Here is an 18,337-nt window from a genome sequence, read left to right on the forward strand (position 1 = left end):
TCCTGTCAACAGTTTAGTCTGTGTTTTATGAATTAGGAAATGTCTTGAGGGGTATAATGGATTCATCTATGTTTCCTCAAAATTCATATTGAAGCCCTAATCCCCAGTGTGACTGTACTTGGAGAAACAGGGCCTTTAAGGAACTAATTAAGGATAAATGGAGTTAAAAGAGTGAGACCCTAAGTCAATAGGACCGGTAGGAGAATCCTCTGGGCACAGTGGCATACACCTGTAACTCAGTGACTCAGGAGCCCGAGGCAGGAGGATTACATGTTCTAGGTTAGCCTTGGCGATTTATCAAGACTCTGTCTCAAAATAAAAAATAACAAGGCCTGGGCATGTAGCTCTACCTCTCTACCAAGTGGCCTGGGTTCAATCCAGTACTGGGGTGGGTGGGGGCAGGGAGGGTCCTCCGCGTGCTCTCGAGTGTGCACCAGGAAAAGGCTCTGTGAAGATGCAGTGGAGAGGTGGCTGGCAGCGGCCAGGAAGAGCCTCACTAGAAACCCGGCCTGCTGATGTCAGCATCTTGGTCTTTGAGCCTGAACAATAGTAAGCAGACACATTCTGTTGTTTAAGCTTCTCCATTTGTGATATTCTGCTATGACAGCCCACACTGACAAATTCAGGGGAAAAATGGTAAAGCTGGGCTCCCCTCAGTGAGCTTTCTTTCTGTCTGGGATCCTGGCCACTTATAGCCCACAGTTTTGTCTTTCCAGTGCCATGATCCTGCCAAAGCTCATGTCAGGGTCACAGACTCTTGGTGATGGCAATATAACTGGTAGTTTTGAAAACAAGGACCTTACAAAAACCTTTTTTTAAAAAAAAACTGTAGTAGAATGAACTCACTGGTTTTGACTTCTTTTTCTCTTTACTAAAGTACTTCTTAGAGACAAATAGCTATTCAAACATAGTATCTGCTGGTTTTTGAAATATCAACCCGATAGTTTTTCTCCTAAGGATATCTCCATTTGGATCCCTTCCTCTCTTTAGGTCCTGGAAACTTAAGAGAACTTAGAATTTCCAAGGTTAGATAGATGATTCTCCCCCAAATTGTCAGAATGGCCTGAAATGATTTTCCAAAAGAAATGTTCATCTGAAAGAAATATGACCACTTAGTAGTATTTGAATTAAAAACAAAGAGTCACCTTTGTTGACTCAAAAATACCTCCACGGACAAAACCAAAACAAAGCTCCCTAAGTGAGGAAGCCTGTGCCCCTCCTTCTTAGTGGTGAGGTGCTGGAGAGTGAGTCGGTAAGGTTTTTTTTGTATAAAGGGGGTAATGACCCTTGAGAGGAGTTTCTACATCTCCTGGAGCACTGACCACAGGCAGTGGTGCGTTCATGCTCTGTGACTGTCCGCCATGTCTTGACTTCCTGTGCGTGCTCCTTCAGGCAGAGGTCATGTCCTGCTCCAGTGCACATCACTGGATGATTAAATGACAGAAGTCTTTGTACCGTATCCAGGACACTGCTCTTTCCAAATGACCCTCTAGTATTCATGGATCTTATATGCCACACGTGGCAGGACCACTACGTTCAGTGGAGTTAGGAAGTGCTGTTGCCTCAGTATAGGAGATGTCAAGATCAACCCAGAAGACTCCTTAAATAGCCCACAAAGTACAGCATGACTACACATACAATCAATTATTAGTCATTTTTTGCACCATCAATTTTGAAAACGATAAAGCCAATCTAAGAGAAGGAGCAGCCAGTGCAGTAAGGATGTGGGCTATGAACTCCTTCTCCTACCCAGTTCCTGAAGCCAAGGCTGAGGAAGGCCTGCTCACTCACACGGCAGCCTCCATTCTGCTTGGGCTGTGGAGCCTTCCTGACTTCTACACTCTGATCACAAAGAAAACAAGGTGAGGCTGAGTTCTCAAGATATCTTGGGGAATTTAAACCCAAACCTTCAGAAGGTCCCAATACTCATTAGCTTGAGATGGCTACAGGTTTTGAGAAGGTCCTGTGGTAGGTCTGACTTGGTTAAACATAGTTCCTCAACCTCATTTTGACACTGGAGCTTGATCCTTATTGGTATATAACACTTATTAACATTGTGTGGGCCATTTTCAATATGACACATTGGGAATGTCACCCCAGTCCATTTCTAAAAGTTTCTCAGACTCCTATTTTATAAATAATTCTTGGCATAAAAAATATTTATCCAGCTTCAGAGCAGAGCAGTTAAGAGCAAAACAGACCAGAGCGAGGAAGGCTAACTGCAGAAGAGATTGGACAACTAACATCCTGACGGGAAATAACAAGACATTCCTGGAGTTCTGTTCAGACATTTAATAAACATTATTTTATGGTATGACTGAGGTTCAAAATAGTACAACTGGGTCCATAAGAAAAGTGATATTCCTGCTTACAAGAATATATTTATTGTATTTCCCCAAGATTTTTTTGTAATTTTTTTTCACAAAGTTTGGGCGTGAGATGGCAAGATTTAATTGTTGGGAAAATTTATCCCCTCACAGAACCAGATAAGAAATCCAGCACTTTACGGATTCATCTCAGCTTCCCACAGCCCTGCTGCCTCCTCACCCTGCTCACAATCACACACCTCAACTTGAGTTCAGGAATGAACTCAGGCAATTCTTCTCATCCTCAAAGGTTCCTGAGAACCTTAAGTTTTGTTAACCAGAAGATATTGTGGGGAATTTAAACCCAAACTTTCTTTTTAAGGAGTAAGGTCTCTCTACTGAGTAGATTTCAAGCTACAGATCATAAATAAAAGCTTGTTTATCCTTTAGGTCATGTCCACTGTGGATCCAATGCACTGCAGTCCATGTCATCAGCATTTCTCCCGTGGCTCGGGGCTCACTGATGAAGGCTGTCTAGTCAGTCTTCTAGAACAACAAAGCTTCTCCATCAGTTCTGTTTGTTTTTGAGAGAAAATAATCCCAGAAGTCATTCTCAGAAACAGTTCTCAGTCCCTTCTGCTTTCCACGGCATCAAACTTACCATCCACTGCTTTCACTCACCCACCTTCTCCATCTCATTCATTGTACTTGGACAGTTTTAACCTGGGGATAATGTTCATAGACTGCAGCTCCTGGAAAAGCAGCTTGCAGGCATACGGAATGCGGAGGGAAGACACGTGGCACGATGACTTGCAGTAATGGCACCTGAAACCCAAGTCAGCATGTGTCAGAAGGACAACCACTCAGAAATAAAGGCCTGCACATGGGAAGTGAGAATACGCTCTACCAAATTCTACTGTTGTATTAGTCAATTTTCTGTTCCTCAGTGTTCAGTCACATCATCAAATGTGCACATGTGTGCCCAGAAAATAAAAGGAAACATCCAAGGAAGCAAAATAAAAAATAAAATAAACACCACTCCTTCCAGTTTTAAAAGCATACAACTTGAATCAGTTATTACCACATTTCTGGATCTCTCTTTGAAATGTGAAACATCTGTCCACATACTGTTTTGAAAGCACCCCAGAAATGTAAACTACTTGAAATTCATTCAGAATTAGATTTTTTTTCACTGGTGAGTTTTTAACTGATCCATTCAACCATCATGAATGTGATAACAATCTACTTCTACACTAGTGTGTTAGTCTAAGTAAGGTGCTCAATAATTATAATTTGGTTCCTGTCATTGGGATACTCTAAGTCTGGTGGAAAGACAAGACTTTTGAAAAGACATCCAGTCAAATGTTAATTTTTCCAGTGACCTTCAGGTTTGGTCACTTCTATTAGTAATGGAAGCCACTGTATTATATAGTGTGCTGTCCCCTGTGCAAAGCTAAGAAGTGTGCATGTGCACACATGTGTGTATTCCACTCACTCCTACAACAGCCCATGTTCCTAACCAGAATGCTGATCGGTCTTCCAAGTAGGATTTTCTTTTCTCTTCCTTTAGGAAGAAGTTAAATTTAGGTCTTAATGACTACAACTAAAGAAGGCTCCCTGGAGAGAAAGTGAACTATTCTTTCAGGTTTCAGACCAAACAGGACCTCACAAGAACGTTCACGACCACAGTATTTACAAAGCAGGACACTACACGAATGCCCACTAGCAATAGTTCTGTGATTATAGCATATTTATACAGAACACTGGGCAGCCACTAAATGTGCAGTGTAGACTCATTAATTAAAGGGGCTCAGGTTGTTTCTGAGCCTCAAATATCATATATAAAATTTTAAACTTTTAAAAAAGGGGTTTAAAATAGCATTTTCTACTATTTATTAGAATCCTGAAAGGGTTTATGATTTTTAAAAATTAAGTAAAAATTAAAGAACAAAAGGCAATCAGAGATGTTCCAAAGAATGGTCACCAAAATGTTAAGTAGTCATCTGTGAGTGGTGGGAATTAATGTGATTGGCATTTTTTGTAACATGAATATTTTACAATAAGCAAAGGTAAATTTTGTAAGCACCAAGATAAAATTTTTATTATTTTGGAGAAGAAAAACAAATATTGAGGCTGAGAATTTGAACATGGTGGTGAGTAACTATGTATAGACAGAACTTGGAGACAGTGGGAGAAGGATGAACCATCGTGGACACTGACATCAAGATGAGGGGACGGTTTGGTGCCTGCACACTGTGGTACCTGATCTACTGACAGTGATAATATTAACTTTTCTTAAAAGATCACCTAAGAAATTAAGATGGGGTGCGGAGGATTCAGATGGCAGGCTAGAGGAAGACTGCATTCCTAGGTGCTATATGGCTGGGGATTAATGCAGCAGGGGTACTGCTTTTCTGTGAGGTGGGTGAAAGAGGAATTTCACTAAAACTTAATATTATTGGACAGTTAGAGTGTCCTAGAGACTCAGAAAATTGGATACATTAAACAAAGAAACAGACTACATTGAAGCCAAGTTGGTTGGGGCAGCAGCTGATTTAGCAAAGAGAGTACAATGGACAGATTTAACATGGAAAACCTGAGATCAGAAAAGCAGGCTACCCTTAGCTGATCCAGAGGCTACACTGTGCACTGGTGCTTGAAAAGTGCCCTTTGTTTTCCAACTGGACTCAGAGAGCTGAGGTGGGAGCCACCTTGAGGTGGTCTCGCTACAGCTGTCACTATAGGAGTCAGAAGATCTGAGCTAACACAGCTATATTGCTCGGCCAGTGCCTTCTGCATAGCCTAGGGTATACCTAGCAGAATGAGAATTCAAGTCAGAAAAGCAAAAGGAAATCCAACTAGGAGTCTGGTGGCTCACACGACAAGCTGAAGTGGGCTGGAATCTGAACCATGAGGGTGCGAATGTACTTGGACTAAGCCTGGGAAGCCTGGAAAGGCTGTATTCATGGATAGCCAATCCTTCAGTAGAATCCTCTGGAGGCTCCTGAGATCTAGACTCCCAACAGAGATTGGCAGCTGCCTGGCCAAGGGGTGTGTGGATTTAATCTCTCCAGAGCAGACGTGTGCCAGCAAAGCCCCTGAGGCCTGATTAGACCTAAGACCCAGGCACTGGAACTCAACTCATAAAATTCTGCAGTGGCCCCACCCTGGAAGTACATCAATCTGTGCAAACAAAACTCCAACTGACATTACTTCCCACCCCATCCTGCCTCATACTGGAAAGAAGAGAAACTGAGAACTGTTTGAACCAGCTTCAGCCTTAGGCCACTACAACTGGCAGTTTGGAAAACAACACAAAAAAGAAGAGGTAACAACCCCTCTCTCACTCTTAGTACATAGCCCAAGAAGAAATGGAAAGACAGTTGGGCACAGATAATGTCCAACTATTTCCACTGACTATTCTGTCCATCTCAGCGGAGATGATTCCATAATTTTTCATTAAGGATCTTTTCATTGTTGTTGTTTTGCTTTTGCTGTGCTGACTGGGTCTTGGACATATATACATATACATGTTTCTCTTTTCCTCATTTTCAGCATTTTTAAGATGTAGTTATTTTTCTTTGCCTTGTCCTCCGAGGGTTAGGTTTTTAGATTGGTATTGTTTTTCACTGATTTGATCTGTTTTTCTCTCTTTTTTTTTCTGCTAATGGCTAAATTCTATTATTCTCCCACTCTACCTTTACTTTATTATTTCTATTTTATCCTCCTTCCTTATAATAAATTATCTAATATAAATAATGTAACCATGTTACATCTCTTGTGCATCTATCTGATCATTTTCTGAAATTATGAACTCTTTTCTACTTTCCTATTATATCTTCCTTTCTCTTAATTAACTGCATTCTTACCATCTTGTAGCACTAATTGGTTTATTAACAGGAGTTATTCTGTCCCACCATTAATGCTGTTGAAATTATTACTGCTGTGGATATATAGTAGACACCTGCTGTTTGCTTTAAGACAGATAATAGTTCATGGTTACTTATTTTTGCTGTTGGCAATTGCTGATGCTACCCTTTCTGGTTTTGTGGCAATTAACATTACAGATGTCATAGCAGGAACCAAGTATTTGGTTTAATGCTGTATAGTATTTTCATTGGTTGTTGCTGTTGTTTGTTTCACCCTGTGTGAGGTACTGGGAACCTATAGGGACACTACAAGATCACAGGGTAGAAACTCTGAATTAAACACAACCACAAGACAGTGTACCATGTTCCACTCACAAATTAATGACACCCAATCTTCAACTATACTTTAATACAAAACAATGAAGACACAAAAACCCAAACTAACAACCAGGTCTCAAGTAGGGGAGGGCCCTCATGTCCCAGTTATGGACATCCACTGCTGTAGCACATACAGAAAGAAAGAACCCAAAGGCTGTGGACAACACACCTACAAGGTGGTCTCAGTTCAGATCACTCTAGGACACTTTGGCAAGTGAAGACTATGCCCTAAAAAAATCCATACATAAGAGTGGAAGAGAAATCTCCCCATCAGCTGCATAAAATCTAACACAGGAATATAAGAAATATGAAAAGGCAAGCTGACATGACACCTCCTAAAGCAAATGACCCACAAAACACAGTAGTGGATGAAATTCCAATAAAGAATTCAAAAGAATCATTATAAATAGATCAATGAATTCCAAGAGAACACAGAACTGAGTGAATTAAGAAAATCAGTACAGAATATGGATGAGAAATTCAATAAGAAGATAGAAATACTGAAGAAGAACCAAACAGAAATATTAGAAATGAAAGACAAAATAAATCAAAATGTTCAGCTGAAAATCTCTCTAATAGAGTAAACCACGTTGAAGGCAGAATCTCAGAGGTGGTAGACAAAGTGGCTCTCTTTGAACATTCAGACAGTATTAAAGAAATAAAATTTAACCATGATCAGAATATACAAGGACTCTGAGACAACATGAAGAGACCAAATTTAAGAATCACTTGAATTGAGGAGGGCTGTAGCTATGAAGTAATGGAATGGATAACCTCTTCAGGAAAATAATAACAGAACACTTTACAAACCTTCAGAATGAGATGGACATCCAGATAAAGGAGGCATTTAGAATCCCAAATAGACAAGATCAAAAAAGAACCTCTCCATGACACGTTATAATTAAAATGCCTAAACATACAGAACAAGGATAGAATTTTATCAGCTGCAAGAGAAAAACATCAAGTCACATTCAGAGGCAAGCCAATCAGAATCACTTCTGATTTCTCAGCACCGACTCTATAGGCCAGGATGGTTTGGAATGATGTGTTCCAAGTCCTGAGAGACCATAACTGTCATGATTATTAAACTGTCACTATAGAACTTACTTAAAAAAATATTGCACACAGAAGAAATTATAGAAACAAACCTCAGAGCTCACAGAAGAAGAAATCTCAATTGAAAACAGGATCAAATTAAACAGACAAAAAATCAAAATGGCAGGAATTAATCAACAACTCTATAATAACACTGAATGTAAATGGTCTCAACTTTCCAATTAAAAGAGAAAAGCTGGCAGAATGGATTAAAAACAAGGCCTAACATGTGATTTACAAGAGATGCACCATATATGCAAAAAGCCACAGGCTGAAAGTGAAGGTTGAAAACTGATATACCATGTGAATGGAGACTGAAAACAATCAGGCGTAGCTATGACACATCTGACAAAGCAAATTTCACACCAAAACTAATCAGAAGATAAAAAGAAGTACACTTCATATTGGTAAAGGGAACAAAATCCAACAAGAAGATAAAATAATAATAAATATTTATGCCCCAAATATAGGTGCAACTAATTACATAAGAGACCCTACTCAAATTGAAGGACCAGACAAATCCCAGTAGAGTAATACTGGGTGATTTCAACACACTTCTCTCACTATTAGACAGGTCATCCAGAAATAAACTCAGTAAACATTCTTTGGACCTGAAAAGTATTATAAATCAAACAGATTTAACAGACATCTACAGAATATTTCATCTAACAACAGCTAAATACAGTTTTTCTTAGTGGCTCATGGAACCTTGTCCAAAATAAATCATATTTTAGGCCACAAAGCAATGCTTAGCAAATACAAAAAAACTGATATCATTCCTTGCATCTGATCAGAGCATAATGGAATGAAATTAAAAATCAACACAACCAAACCCTACAGAAATTATATGAATACACAGAGATTGAACAATACTCTTCTGAATGATGAATGAGTGATAAAAGAAATAGAGGGAGAAGTTAAAAAATTCTTAGACACAAATGAGAATAGTGATTTAATATATCAGAATCTCTGGGACGCTATGAAGACAACTCTAGGAGGGAAGCTTATAGCTATGAGTACCAACATAAGAAAATCAGAAAGAACCCAATGATGCATCTCAAGGCCTATATAGAACAAAGCAATTTCAAAACTAACAGAAAGAAGAAATGTTGTAAGATGTAAGAAATATTGTAAGATGAGAGCCAAAATTAATGAACTTGAGGAAAAAAAATACAAAAGATCAATGAAACAGTTTCTTCTTTGAAAAGACAAACAAGACTGATAAGCCATTAACCAAACTAACCAAAAGGGAGAAAAACCAAATTAATAAAATTAGGGATGAAAAAGGAGAAATCACCACAGACACCTCAGAAATCTCATCAGGGACTATTTTGAAAACTTATACTCCAGTAAATTGGAAAATATAGAAGAAATGGATACATTTCTAGACAAGCACAATCTGCCAAAACTGAATCAAGAGGACAAAGAAAACCTAAATAGACCAATAATTTGTAATGATATATAGCAGTAATACAAAGCCTTCCAACAAAGAAAAGCCCAGGACCAGATGGATTGTCAGCTGAATTCTACCTTTAAAGAACTAATGCCAATAGTCCTTAAATTATTCCATGAAATAGAAAGGGATGAAATATGTCCAAATTCATTCTATGAAAACCAGTATCACCCTCATACCAAAACCAGAAAAGGACACATCAAGGAAAGAAAACTACAGATCACATAAACTTAGATGCAAAAATATTTAATAAAATTATAGCAAATCATATTCAACAACTTATTAAGAAGATTATACACCACAATCAAGTTGTATTTATTCCAGAGATGCAAGGATGGTTTAATAGATGCAAATCAATAAATGTAATTCATCACATTAACAGAAGTAAGAACAAAAATCTCAATAGATGCAGAGAAGGCCTTTGCCAAAATTCAACACATATTCATGATAAAAACATGGAAAAAACTAGGAACAGAAGGAACCTATCTCAACATCATAAAGGCTATCTATGAAAAACCTGAGGTCAACCTCAGGGTAAATGGGAAAAAACTGCAAGCATTTCCTTTAAAATCTGGAACAAGGATGTCCACTCTATTTAATATAGTACCAGAAACTCCAGCCTCTTTTGCAATGTGGCAAAAGAAGGAAATGAAAGGGATAAAAATAAGAAAGGAAGAAGTCAAATTATAACAATTTGCAGATAACATGATCCTGTATCTAGAAGATCCATAAAATTCCACTAAAGACTGCTAGCGCTAATAAACAAATTTGGCAAAGTGTACAAAATCAACATACAAAGATCAATAGCTTTCCTATATACCAACAATGAATCTCCTGAGAAAGAAATCAGGAAAACAATTCCATTCACAATAGCCTAAAAAAAACAAAATTAAACAAAACAAGATGTATACAATAAAAACTATAGAACATTTAAGAAAGAAATTGAAAAAGACCTCAGAAGATGAAAAGACTTCCATGTTCATGGATAGGCATAATTAATATTGTAAAAATAGCCATATTACCAAAAGCAATATACAGATTCAATGCAATACACTTCAAAACACCAGTGACATTATTCAAAGATCTAGGAAAAATAGTCCTATGATTCGTTTGGAAGAATAAAAGACCCAGAATAGCCAAAGTAATTCTAAGTCAAAAAAGCAATGCTGGAGGCATCACAATATCTGACTTCAATACTACAGAGCTATAGTAACAAAAACTGCATGGTAAAAACAGACACAGTCCAATGGTACAGAATAGAAGACACAGGGACAAACCCACATATCTATAGTCAACTGATCCTTGACAAAGGTGACAAAAACATACACTGGAGAAAAGTCAGCCTTTTTAACAAATGGTGCTGGGAAAACTAGTCATCCATATGTAGATCCTGCACAAAAAGCAACTTGAAATGGATCAAAGATTTCAGAGTTAGGCCAGTAACTGTGCAATTCCTAAAAGAAAACATAGGGTCAACACTCCAGCTTTTAGGCAGAGGCAATGACTTTCTCAATAGGATCCCTAAAGCTCAGGAAATAATGCCAAGAGTTAATAAATGCAACAGTATCAAATTAAAAAGCTTCTGCATAACAAAGAAAACAATTAGGCATGGGAAAGAGAACCCACAGAATAGGAGAAAATCTTCACTAGTTACTCTTCTGACAGAGGATTAATATCTAGAATATATAAAAGCTCAAAAAACTTTACACCAAAAAAACAATAACTCAATTAATAAATGGGCAAGTGAATGAAACAGTCACTTCTCAAAAGTAGAAATACAAATGGCCAACAAATACATGAAAAAATGTTCAAAATCATTAACAATTAGGGAAATGCAAATCAAATTACAGTGAGATTACATCTCACACCAGTCAGAATGGAAGTCATCAAGAATACAAATAACAAATTCTGGAGAGAATATGAAGAAAAAGGAACACTTTTACACTGTTTCTGGGACTGCAAATTAGTACAATCACTTTGGAAATCAGTATAGAGGCTTCTCAAAAGACTAGGCATGGAACCACCATGTGACCCAGTTATACTACTTCTCAGTATTTACCCTGAAGAATTAAAGTCATCTTACTACAGTGGTACATGCATACTCAATTTCACAGCAGTACAATTCATAACAGCCAAACTATGGAACCAACTTAGATGTCCATTAAGGGATGAATGGATAAAGAAAATATGATACACACACACACACACACACACACACACACACACAGACACACAGACAAAATGGAGTTCTATTCATCCATAAAGAAAATGAAATCATGGCATTTGCAGGAAAATGGATGGAACTAAAGACCACACCATCATGTTAAGCAAAATAAGTCAAACTCCGAAGTTTAAGGGTCATAAGTTTTCTGTCATATGTGGAAGCTAGAGAGGAAAAAGGAAAACAAATGTGGGGGTGGGTCTCCAAAAATATCAAAGGGAGATCAGTAGGGGAGAGGGACTGGGTGAGAGGTGGGGAGGGAGTGCTGGGGAGGGATATCAAATTATATTGTAATACTGTATACTTGTATAGATATGCAACAATAAATCCCATCAAGATGTACAACTATAATGTACCAATAAAAAATGGGAAAAAAATTACCTCTTTAATGCATCAGAATTTGGGAGCTCCAGTGGCGCAATCAGTTAGCACGCAGTATTTATACAGAATTTAAATACTATATCTTCAATATGCCTGGGTGCATCTAATTTATTCAAGAATCATATTCATGATTTAATTTAACTGGGAAAGTGGATTGGACTGGGGTAACTGCTTGCTGATTTTCCTATCTGGTATATTACACTATAAGCCCTATCTAAGTTTTTAAAAATAACTGTATGTGCTGAATGTACATACACAATAGCCCATTACTAGCCCATGTACTCTAGATAGCACATTACTCTTCTCTATCTTTAAAAATTTCTCCATCATTTCAAATGTCCCAATGCTGTGTGTATATACATATACGCACGTATGTGTGTGTGTGTGTGTGTGTGTGTAATTGCATTTCCCTGATGGTAGACCAGAACAACATTAAAATAAACTGATTTTTTAGGACAAAGACAGCAAAAGAAGGTGGCTGTGGCTTCACTGAGAAATGACTGTCCAGTGAAATATCCTCTACGAGCTAATTATCTTAATAGGGACCCTCTTTTGTGACTTCTGCCCTTTGCATCTTCTGAGGACAACAGCCTTGCTGTAAACCTCCCCATAGCAATGCCTTACTAATGTGCAAATCATCCACAAAGGCCTGTCCTAAGGTTCTGAACTGCTCTAATTACCCAGACTCCATTGTGCTACTCATTAAAAGGGCGACTTTCTCCAACCAACGCAGCACTCCCTCCTACACAACTCGGCAAACACGGTCAGGTAATGATGGGAAAAATGACAGCATCATTATGCTGCTCCGCCAGAAAGCAGCGCACAAGGAGGCAGCTAGACTACCAAATACATCAGGAGTCTTTCTGTGGCATCAAGGGCATAGACTGCTCAAAATCAAACACATGGTACAGCAAGGACTGCTTAATTGTAGCAAAGGCCCTCGAACTGCATAACCTCATCTAGTCCTCTGTCAAAGACTCCACAGACCATACACACTAACATACAAACTTCAAACTCAGGCACTGCCGTGCCATGTGTGTGATCTACATGTGAAACAGATAGGAAAGAAAAGAATAGTGCAGAAACCACCGTTGAGCACAGGTTTTCCCATTTGCCTTGGTTTAACTGAGTGCCCAGGGAGGAGAGGGGAAGCTTTCAAAGTATGTAAGTAAACCTGGTTTACTGCTTTTTCCCCATTCAGTGGAGATGGAGAATGCAAAAAGGAAAAGAAAATGAAACGATTCTTGAAGTTTCATGACTACTGTTTTTAATGAAATGACTCTCTGTCCTTTCAAAGTAAATTACTTAAAAATCCTTGTGCCAAATTTGAACATAGTGGAACTCGGTTCCCGGCATCTTCCTATTATGCTATTTCTTTTCTTTCTTTTTTTTAGTTACACAGCCCAGACTATGAAAAGCAAGCTCAATATGCATTTCAAAAGACGAATAGACATCTCAGGACTGAAACAAACCCCCATCTCATTGATATAAGAAAGAGCCAGGCTTATTCTGGGAAGAATGTCACCCCATCTCTGCAACCTTATGAAAAGAATGAACTGCAAGCGGCCACCTCTTCTTCTGTAAGTTCCTAAAATGCAATTTCTTCATGGACAGGACTCATAGACTCCTCTACACCAGTCATAAAATAATTTGCTAAAAGGTTTTACATTTAACTAGCAAGGTACGCTCTGTGTCCTCAGAAGTCCCCTTGTTCTGATTCTTCATCAGCTTTATTCAATCAAGACTTTGGCAGCTGAGGATGGTAAGAGGTTGGGAAGGAGGCTCTGGGAAGGACTCAGTGGGGGAGAAGATGGCCTGTGTACTCCTAAAGCCCAGCAATGAATGCTCACTGTTGTGGGGGTGGTCCCTTCCTAGGAAGAGCAGCTTTGGAGAGGGCAGCTGAGAGCTGCTGAGGGTGTGGTGGCTACCTCCCATCCCTGCCTGCACTCTGGTAGATCTTGTCTCAGCAGAAGAGGGAGGGGAGACTGGGCACCACAGGTTCCCTTGCCTATGGGGACAAGTGGGGTCATGAATAACCTTAAATAAAGCTTCATGTTCTTAGGTGGCAGAGCAGAACCACTTACCATAGAAAGGTGCTGCTATTGCACAAACAAACTGGGGAGTGTCATTCTCTAAGATGGCCTTTGTGTACCAAAAATAATTTCTTTATCAACTGCATTACTCATTGGCAATCTGACAAATGCAGGGTTATCATTTATCAATTATTGTTTTATGAAGCACCCACCAAATCCCAGGTTGAAGAAGTGAAGATCAACAAGACCACATGATCAGAATGAATGGAAGATAAGCTCTTTTTAAGCAGCACTCATCTACCTTGCTCACTCTGTACTGCTAGAGCCCAGAGCACTGTCAAATAGCAGATACTCTGCAAGTTTGCTGAATGACTGATTGAGACAGACATGCCTTCTGCCCTCATGAAGTGAACAGTTCAAATGTGAAGCAGCTTGCCATGCTGGAGTACACTACAGGTTAGGATCAGGCCACCAGGTCTTGGTCCTGGCTCTGTCACCATCTGCTCTAAGACCTGAGGCAACATATTTGGTTCACTGTGTCTGAAGATAAAAACAAGGACTTTTGACACAATTTTCCTACAAAGTTTCTTGAACAGATTGTAAATTCTAACATCCAACAATGTATCTTCTTAGAGTTTTTCAGGAGGATAGTGCTGTAAAATTTACTTGAGATAATATTAAAAAGAGGATGAAGTCTCTATTCCTTGGGAATGGTATAGAAAACAGATCATTATGCAGACAGATGACACACACAGAATGCCCAATCACAGGAAGGCAAGAATATGGAGGACACCCAAGACTGGAGAACATGTGGGTATGATCCAGGGACAATTCTTGAGCTATGATTTTAGAAAAAAGGGGTATGACATAAGAGACTATATCCACTTACCAGCCGGAATACCCCAGAAGTCCACACTGCCCACAGACATCAACCTCAAAGGCATCACTTGAAATCATTAGTCTCTCTAGCAGAAGCATACTGGCTCCGTAGCCAATTAAACAGTCACGTTCCATTTCTCCAAGACGCAAGCCACCATCACGAGATCGTCCTTCAGTGGGCTGCCTTTCAAACAAGTTATTGGACAAATATATTATTACCATATTAAAAAACAAGGAGGTAGCACCCCACAGAGACTAAGAACATGATGCTTTGGAGCAGGGTTCACCTGGATCTGGTCATGTATTATACAGGAAACTTGAGCATGCTGCTCAGCCTTACCTTTTTAAAAAAGCACTTAAGAGTAATGTTATGGCTTAGATCTGGACTGTGCCCTGAAAAACTCACATGATGATGCAGCAGTGTTTAAAGGTGAAAAGACTGGATTACTAGGGCTATAACCTCATTAGTGGGTTTACCATTTGACGGATTCATAATTGGAATGGACTACTGGATGGTAACTGTGGGCAGGTGGGGTGTGGCTGGAAGAAGTAGGTCACTGAGAGCATGTCACTGGGGACCACATCTTGTTCCTGAGTCCTTGGGTGTATGCACCCTTTCTCTCTCTCCTTTCTGGCTGCCATAAGCTGAGCACCTTTCCTACACCATGCCCTCTCTATGATGTTCTGTCTCCCCTTAGGCCCAGAGCAATGGAGTTGGCTGCCCATGGAGTGAATCTCATAACCATAAGCCAAAATAAATCTTTCCTCCTCTAAGTTGTTCTTGTCAGGTATTTGGCCACAGTAACAAAAGCTGACTAACACAAATACCTAACCAAAGAGCCTCAAATAAGAAAAGAAGTAACTTGGTGGTTGTTGTTATTAAATAAAAATAACATAATTATATATAATATTTATTATATGACACAATACTCCACTAATGTACAATCACATGAAACACCAGTGCTAGCATTACTACCACCATCATTATCATTGTTATTAGGACAGCGCAATGTTCAAATCAGGGAACAATGCCTTTGAGTGTTTTCCAGAGATATCTTGGTACTCTGTTATTTAAAATCATGAAAAATTACGCAGAATGACACTCCCCAGTTTGTTTGTGCAATAGCAGCACCTTTCTATGGTAAGTGGTTCTGCTCTGCCACCAAAGAACAAGAATGGTTTCCAATAGTTACTGCCATAGTTTGAGGGCTTGTTAGTCTCTTGAATGAACTGTGTGGTTTATATATATACTGAGTTGAAGAATAAAAGGTTAAGAATCCAAGATCCAGAGATGTAGATAAAATTAGAGATTCTGAACAATTTAGGCAACTCTGCCTTGGAAATGATCACACAAATCATTTTGGGGAGGGTGGAGAAGTGAGCTCTGTGGCTAGCTTATTTTACGACACTTCTGAGGGGTGTTCTGTGAGGGAACCATGAACTCAGGGTCATGCCTGCTTTATTCCACAGCATTTTTTCTTCTTTGTTGTTGCCACAGGTCTCCTAAAGTATTATGAAGGTGAATACAGTACCTGCCAACACACGCTGAAATTTTAAAATTGTCTTTGTTCTTATGGTTGAAAGTGACAATAGGAAATCTGGTATGTTGAAGATCATTTGCTGAAAAAAGTCTACACGTGAAAATCTTACAAATAGGTCCAAATGAAAATACTAAGTTAACATTATGTCAGAACTGACATGCCTACTCATTTTTATTTGCTAGAAGAACCACCCCTAGGAGGTGCTCCTTCCACTTGTAGTTTAACCTCTGAGATAACTGACCACAGACCCTGCCCTCTGGAGTCTTCATGTGTAATTCAAAGCAGTAACTTCTTTCATACAACAGAGCAAAACAGAGAAATAACTGCTTTAACAGTTATGTTACTTTGAATAGTTTTTAGATGTAACTAATATGGAAGTCTATGAGGGATCAGAATTTAAGGGAGAAACACACTGAATCCACAGAGTCTCATCACCATGGTGATTACTACCTTGACAATGTCAACCTCTCTTCTATTTTCTGCAATTTTAAGCATGTGTATGCCTATTATTTCAACAGACATGTGCATTTGTTCAGTTTGATGCTCAAGGGATTAAATCACCCATGTTTCTTTCTTGGTTGGGAAAAAAACAAAACCAAAACCACTAATAGCACCATTTTTCCTCTTTCTATGCATACTATCCAAATAATGCTCAGTGCCAGTAGGAAGGGGACCAGGTTTTTAACTGAGCATCTTCTACAGATTGGTGCTATATACATGTTGCATTTACCAGTACTTTGTGACATAGGTATAATCACCTTCACTTTGTATATGAGAAAAATAAAAGCTGAGACACTGTCCAAACTGATGTGGAGATGAGATCACACCACATCTACCATCTGGTTCTTCCCCCCCCACACACTACTAATAATCTGAGCTGGGAGCTCTTTGTTGTGGGGTGTCTCATGTACTGTAGGACATTTAATAGCATCCCTGGTGTCTCTACACACTAGATACCAGTACCTCCCTCCCTATTCCCAAGTTGTGACAACCAAAAACATCTCTAGACATCATCAAATATTCCCAGGGGTTGGAGGTGGGGGGCAAAATAGCTCAGCTGAGAACCTCTGCTCTAGACAAAGTTTCTCCAGGTGGAAAAAATGGTCCTAAGAAGATGCGATACTTAGCTTACCAAAGTTATTCTTTGAATTTGCAGGGGACTGGTTCTAGGACCCCTGTGGATAACAAAATCCACAGACAGGCAAATCCTTTCTATAAAATGGCATGTCTGCATACAACCTATACACACCTTTCACATACAGTCACGCAGGGCTCAACAATGGGGTACAGGGTACAGGTCTGGGAAATGCAATGTCAGGGGATCCCATTATTGTACAAACATCATAGAGTATACTTATCCAAACCTATGATACAGTCTACTTATTTCACATCTAGGCTTACGGGGTGTGTATGCATGTGTATACATAATATAGCTCCCTCCTCCTCCTCCTCCTCCTCCTCCTCCTCCTCCTCCTCCTCAGAGAAGTGAAGAACAAACACAGGACTAAATATGGCACAAGAGAAATGATGCAGTCCACAGACCCAGTAAACACAGCTACTGCTCGTGGCATACATGGCATACATATATACATGCTTTACGGTACATTTATTTTATGAGAAGAAGGAGTACACTCTAAAGTAATGGAAAGAGCATAGAGCATATGTAAAGCAGTTACATAGTTGTCTCTTATCATTATCAGAAATTGTGCATTCTATGTAAGTGTTCAGTGTAATGCTTTTACAGGACCAGCAGCACAGGTTTATTTACATCAGCATCACCACAAACATGTGAGTATGTGCTGAGCTACAATGTTACCATGGCTACAATGTCACTGGGCAATAGGAATTTTCCATGTCCATTATAATCTTAAGGGGACCACCACTGTATACGTGGTCCATCATTGACCGAAATGTCGTCACGCCACACATTTTACAGTCTCTGTATGTTACTTATAATACTAGTAGAATGCAAGATATGTAAACAGGTGCTATAATATATTGATTAGAGAATAAGGACAAGAAAAAGTCTGTACATGTTCAGCACAGACACAATTTTTTCCCTCAAAAAATTTTTTTTTCTTTTTTCTTTTTTTTTTTTGCAGTCCAGGGATTGAACCCAGGGCTTCACACATGCTAGAAGTCATGGTCTAGATCTGGAGTATCCCCTGAAAATCATATTTT

The 18,337-nt window shown here is 39.1% G+C and overlaps 1 protein-coding gene across 2 annotated transcripts in view; it reads right to left on the reverse strand.

Annotated features, from left to right (window-relative positions):
- Nucleotides 1–2,277: 2,277 nt before the first annotated feature.
- The window catches only part of Polr3b (RNA polymerase III subunit B), a 126,359-nt gene continuing 110,299 nt past the window's right edge, over nt 2,278–18,337 (reverse strand). For both annotated transcript variants that reach the window (XM_078052896.1, XM_078052895.1), the window contains 2 exons: nt 14,626–14,799; nt 2,278–3,131 (listed from right to left, as the gene is read on the reverse strand). In XM_078052896.1, the coding sequence (XP_077909022.1) occupies nt 3,002–3,131; nt 14,626–14,799 (304 nt within the window). In that variant the 3' untranslated portion in view covers nt 2,278–3,001. The remainder of the gene's footprint in view (nt 3,132–14,625; nt 14,800–18,337) is intronic.

Source organism: Ictidomys tridecemlineatus, chromosome 6 (genome assembly GCF_052094955.1).
Source record: "Ictidomys tridecemlineatus isolate mIctTri1 chromosome 6, mIctTri1.hap1, whole genome shotgun sequence".
Classification (NCBI taxonomy): Eukaryota; Metazoa; Chordata; class Mammalia; order Rodentia; family Sciuridae; genus Ictidomys; species Ictidomys tridecemlineatus.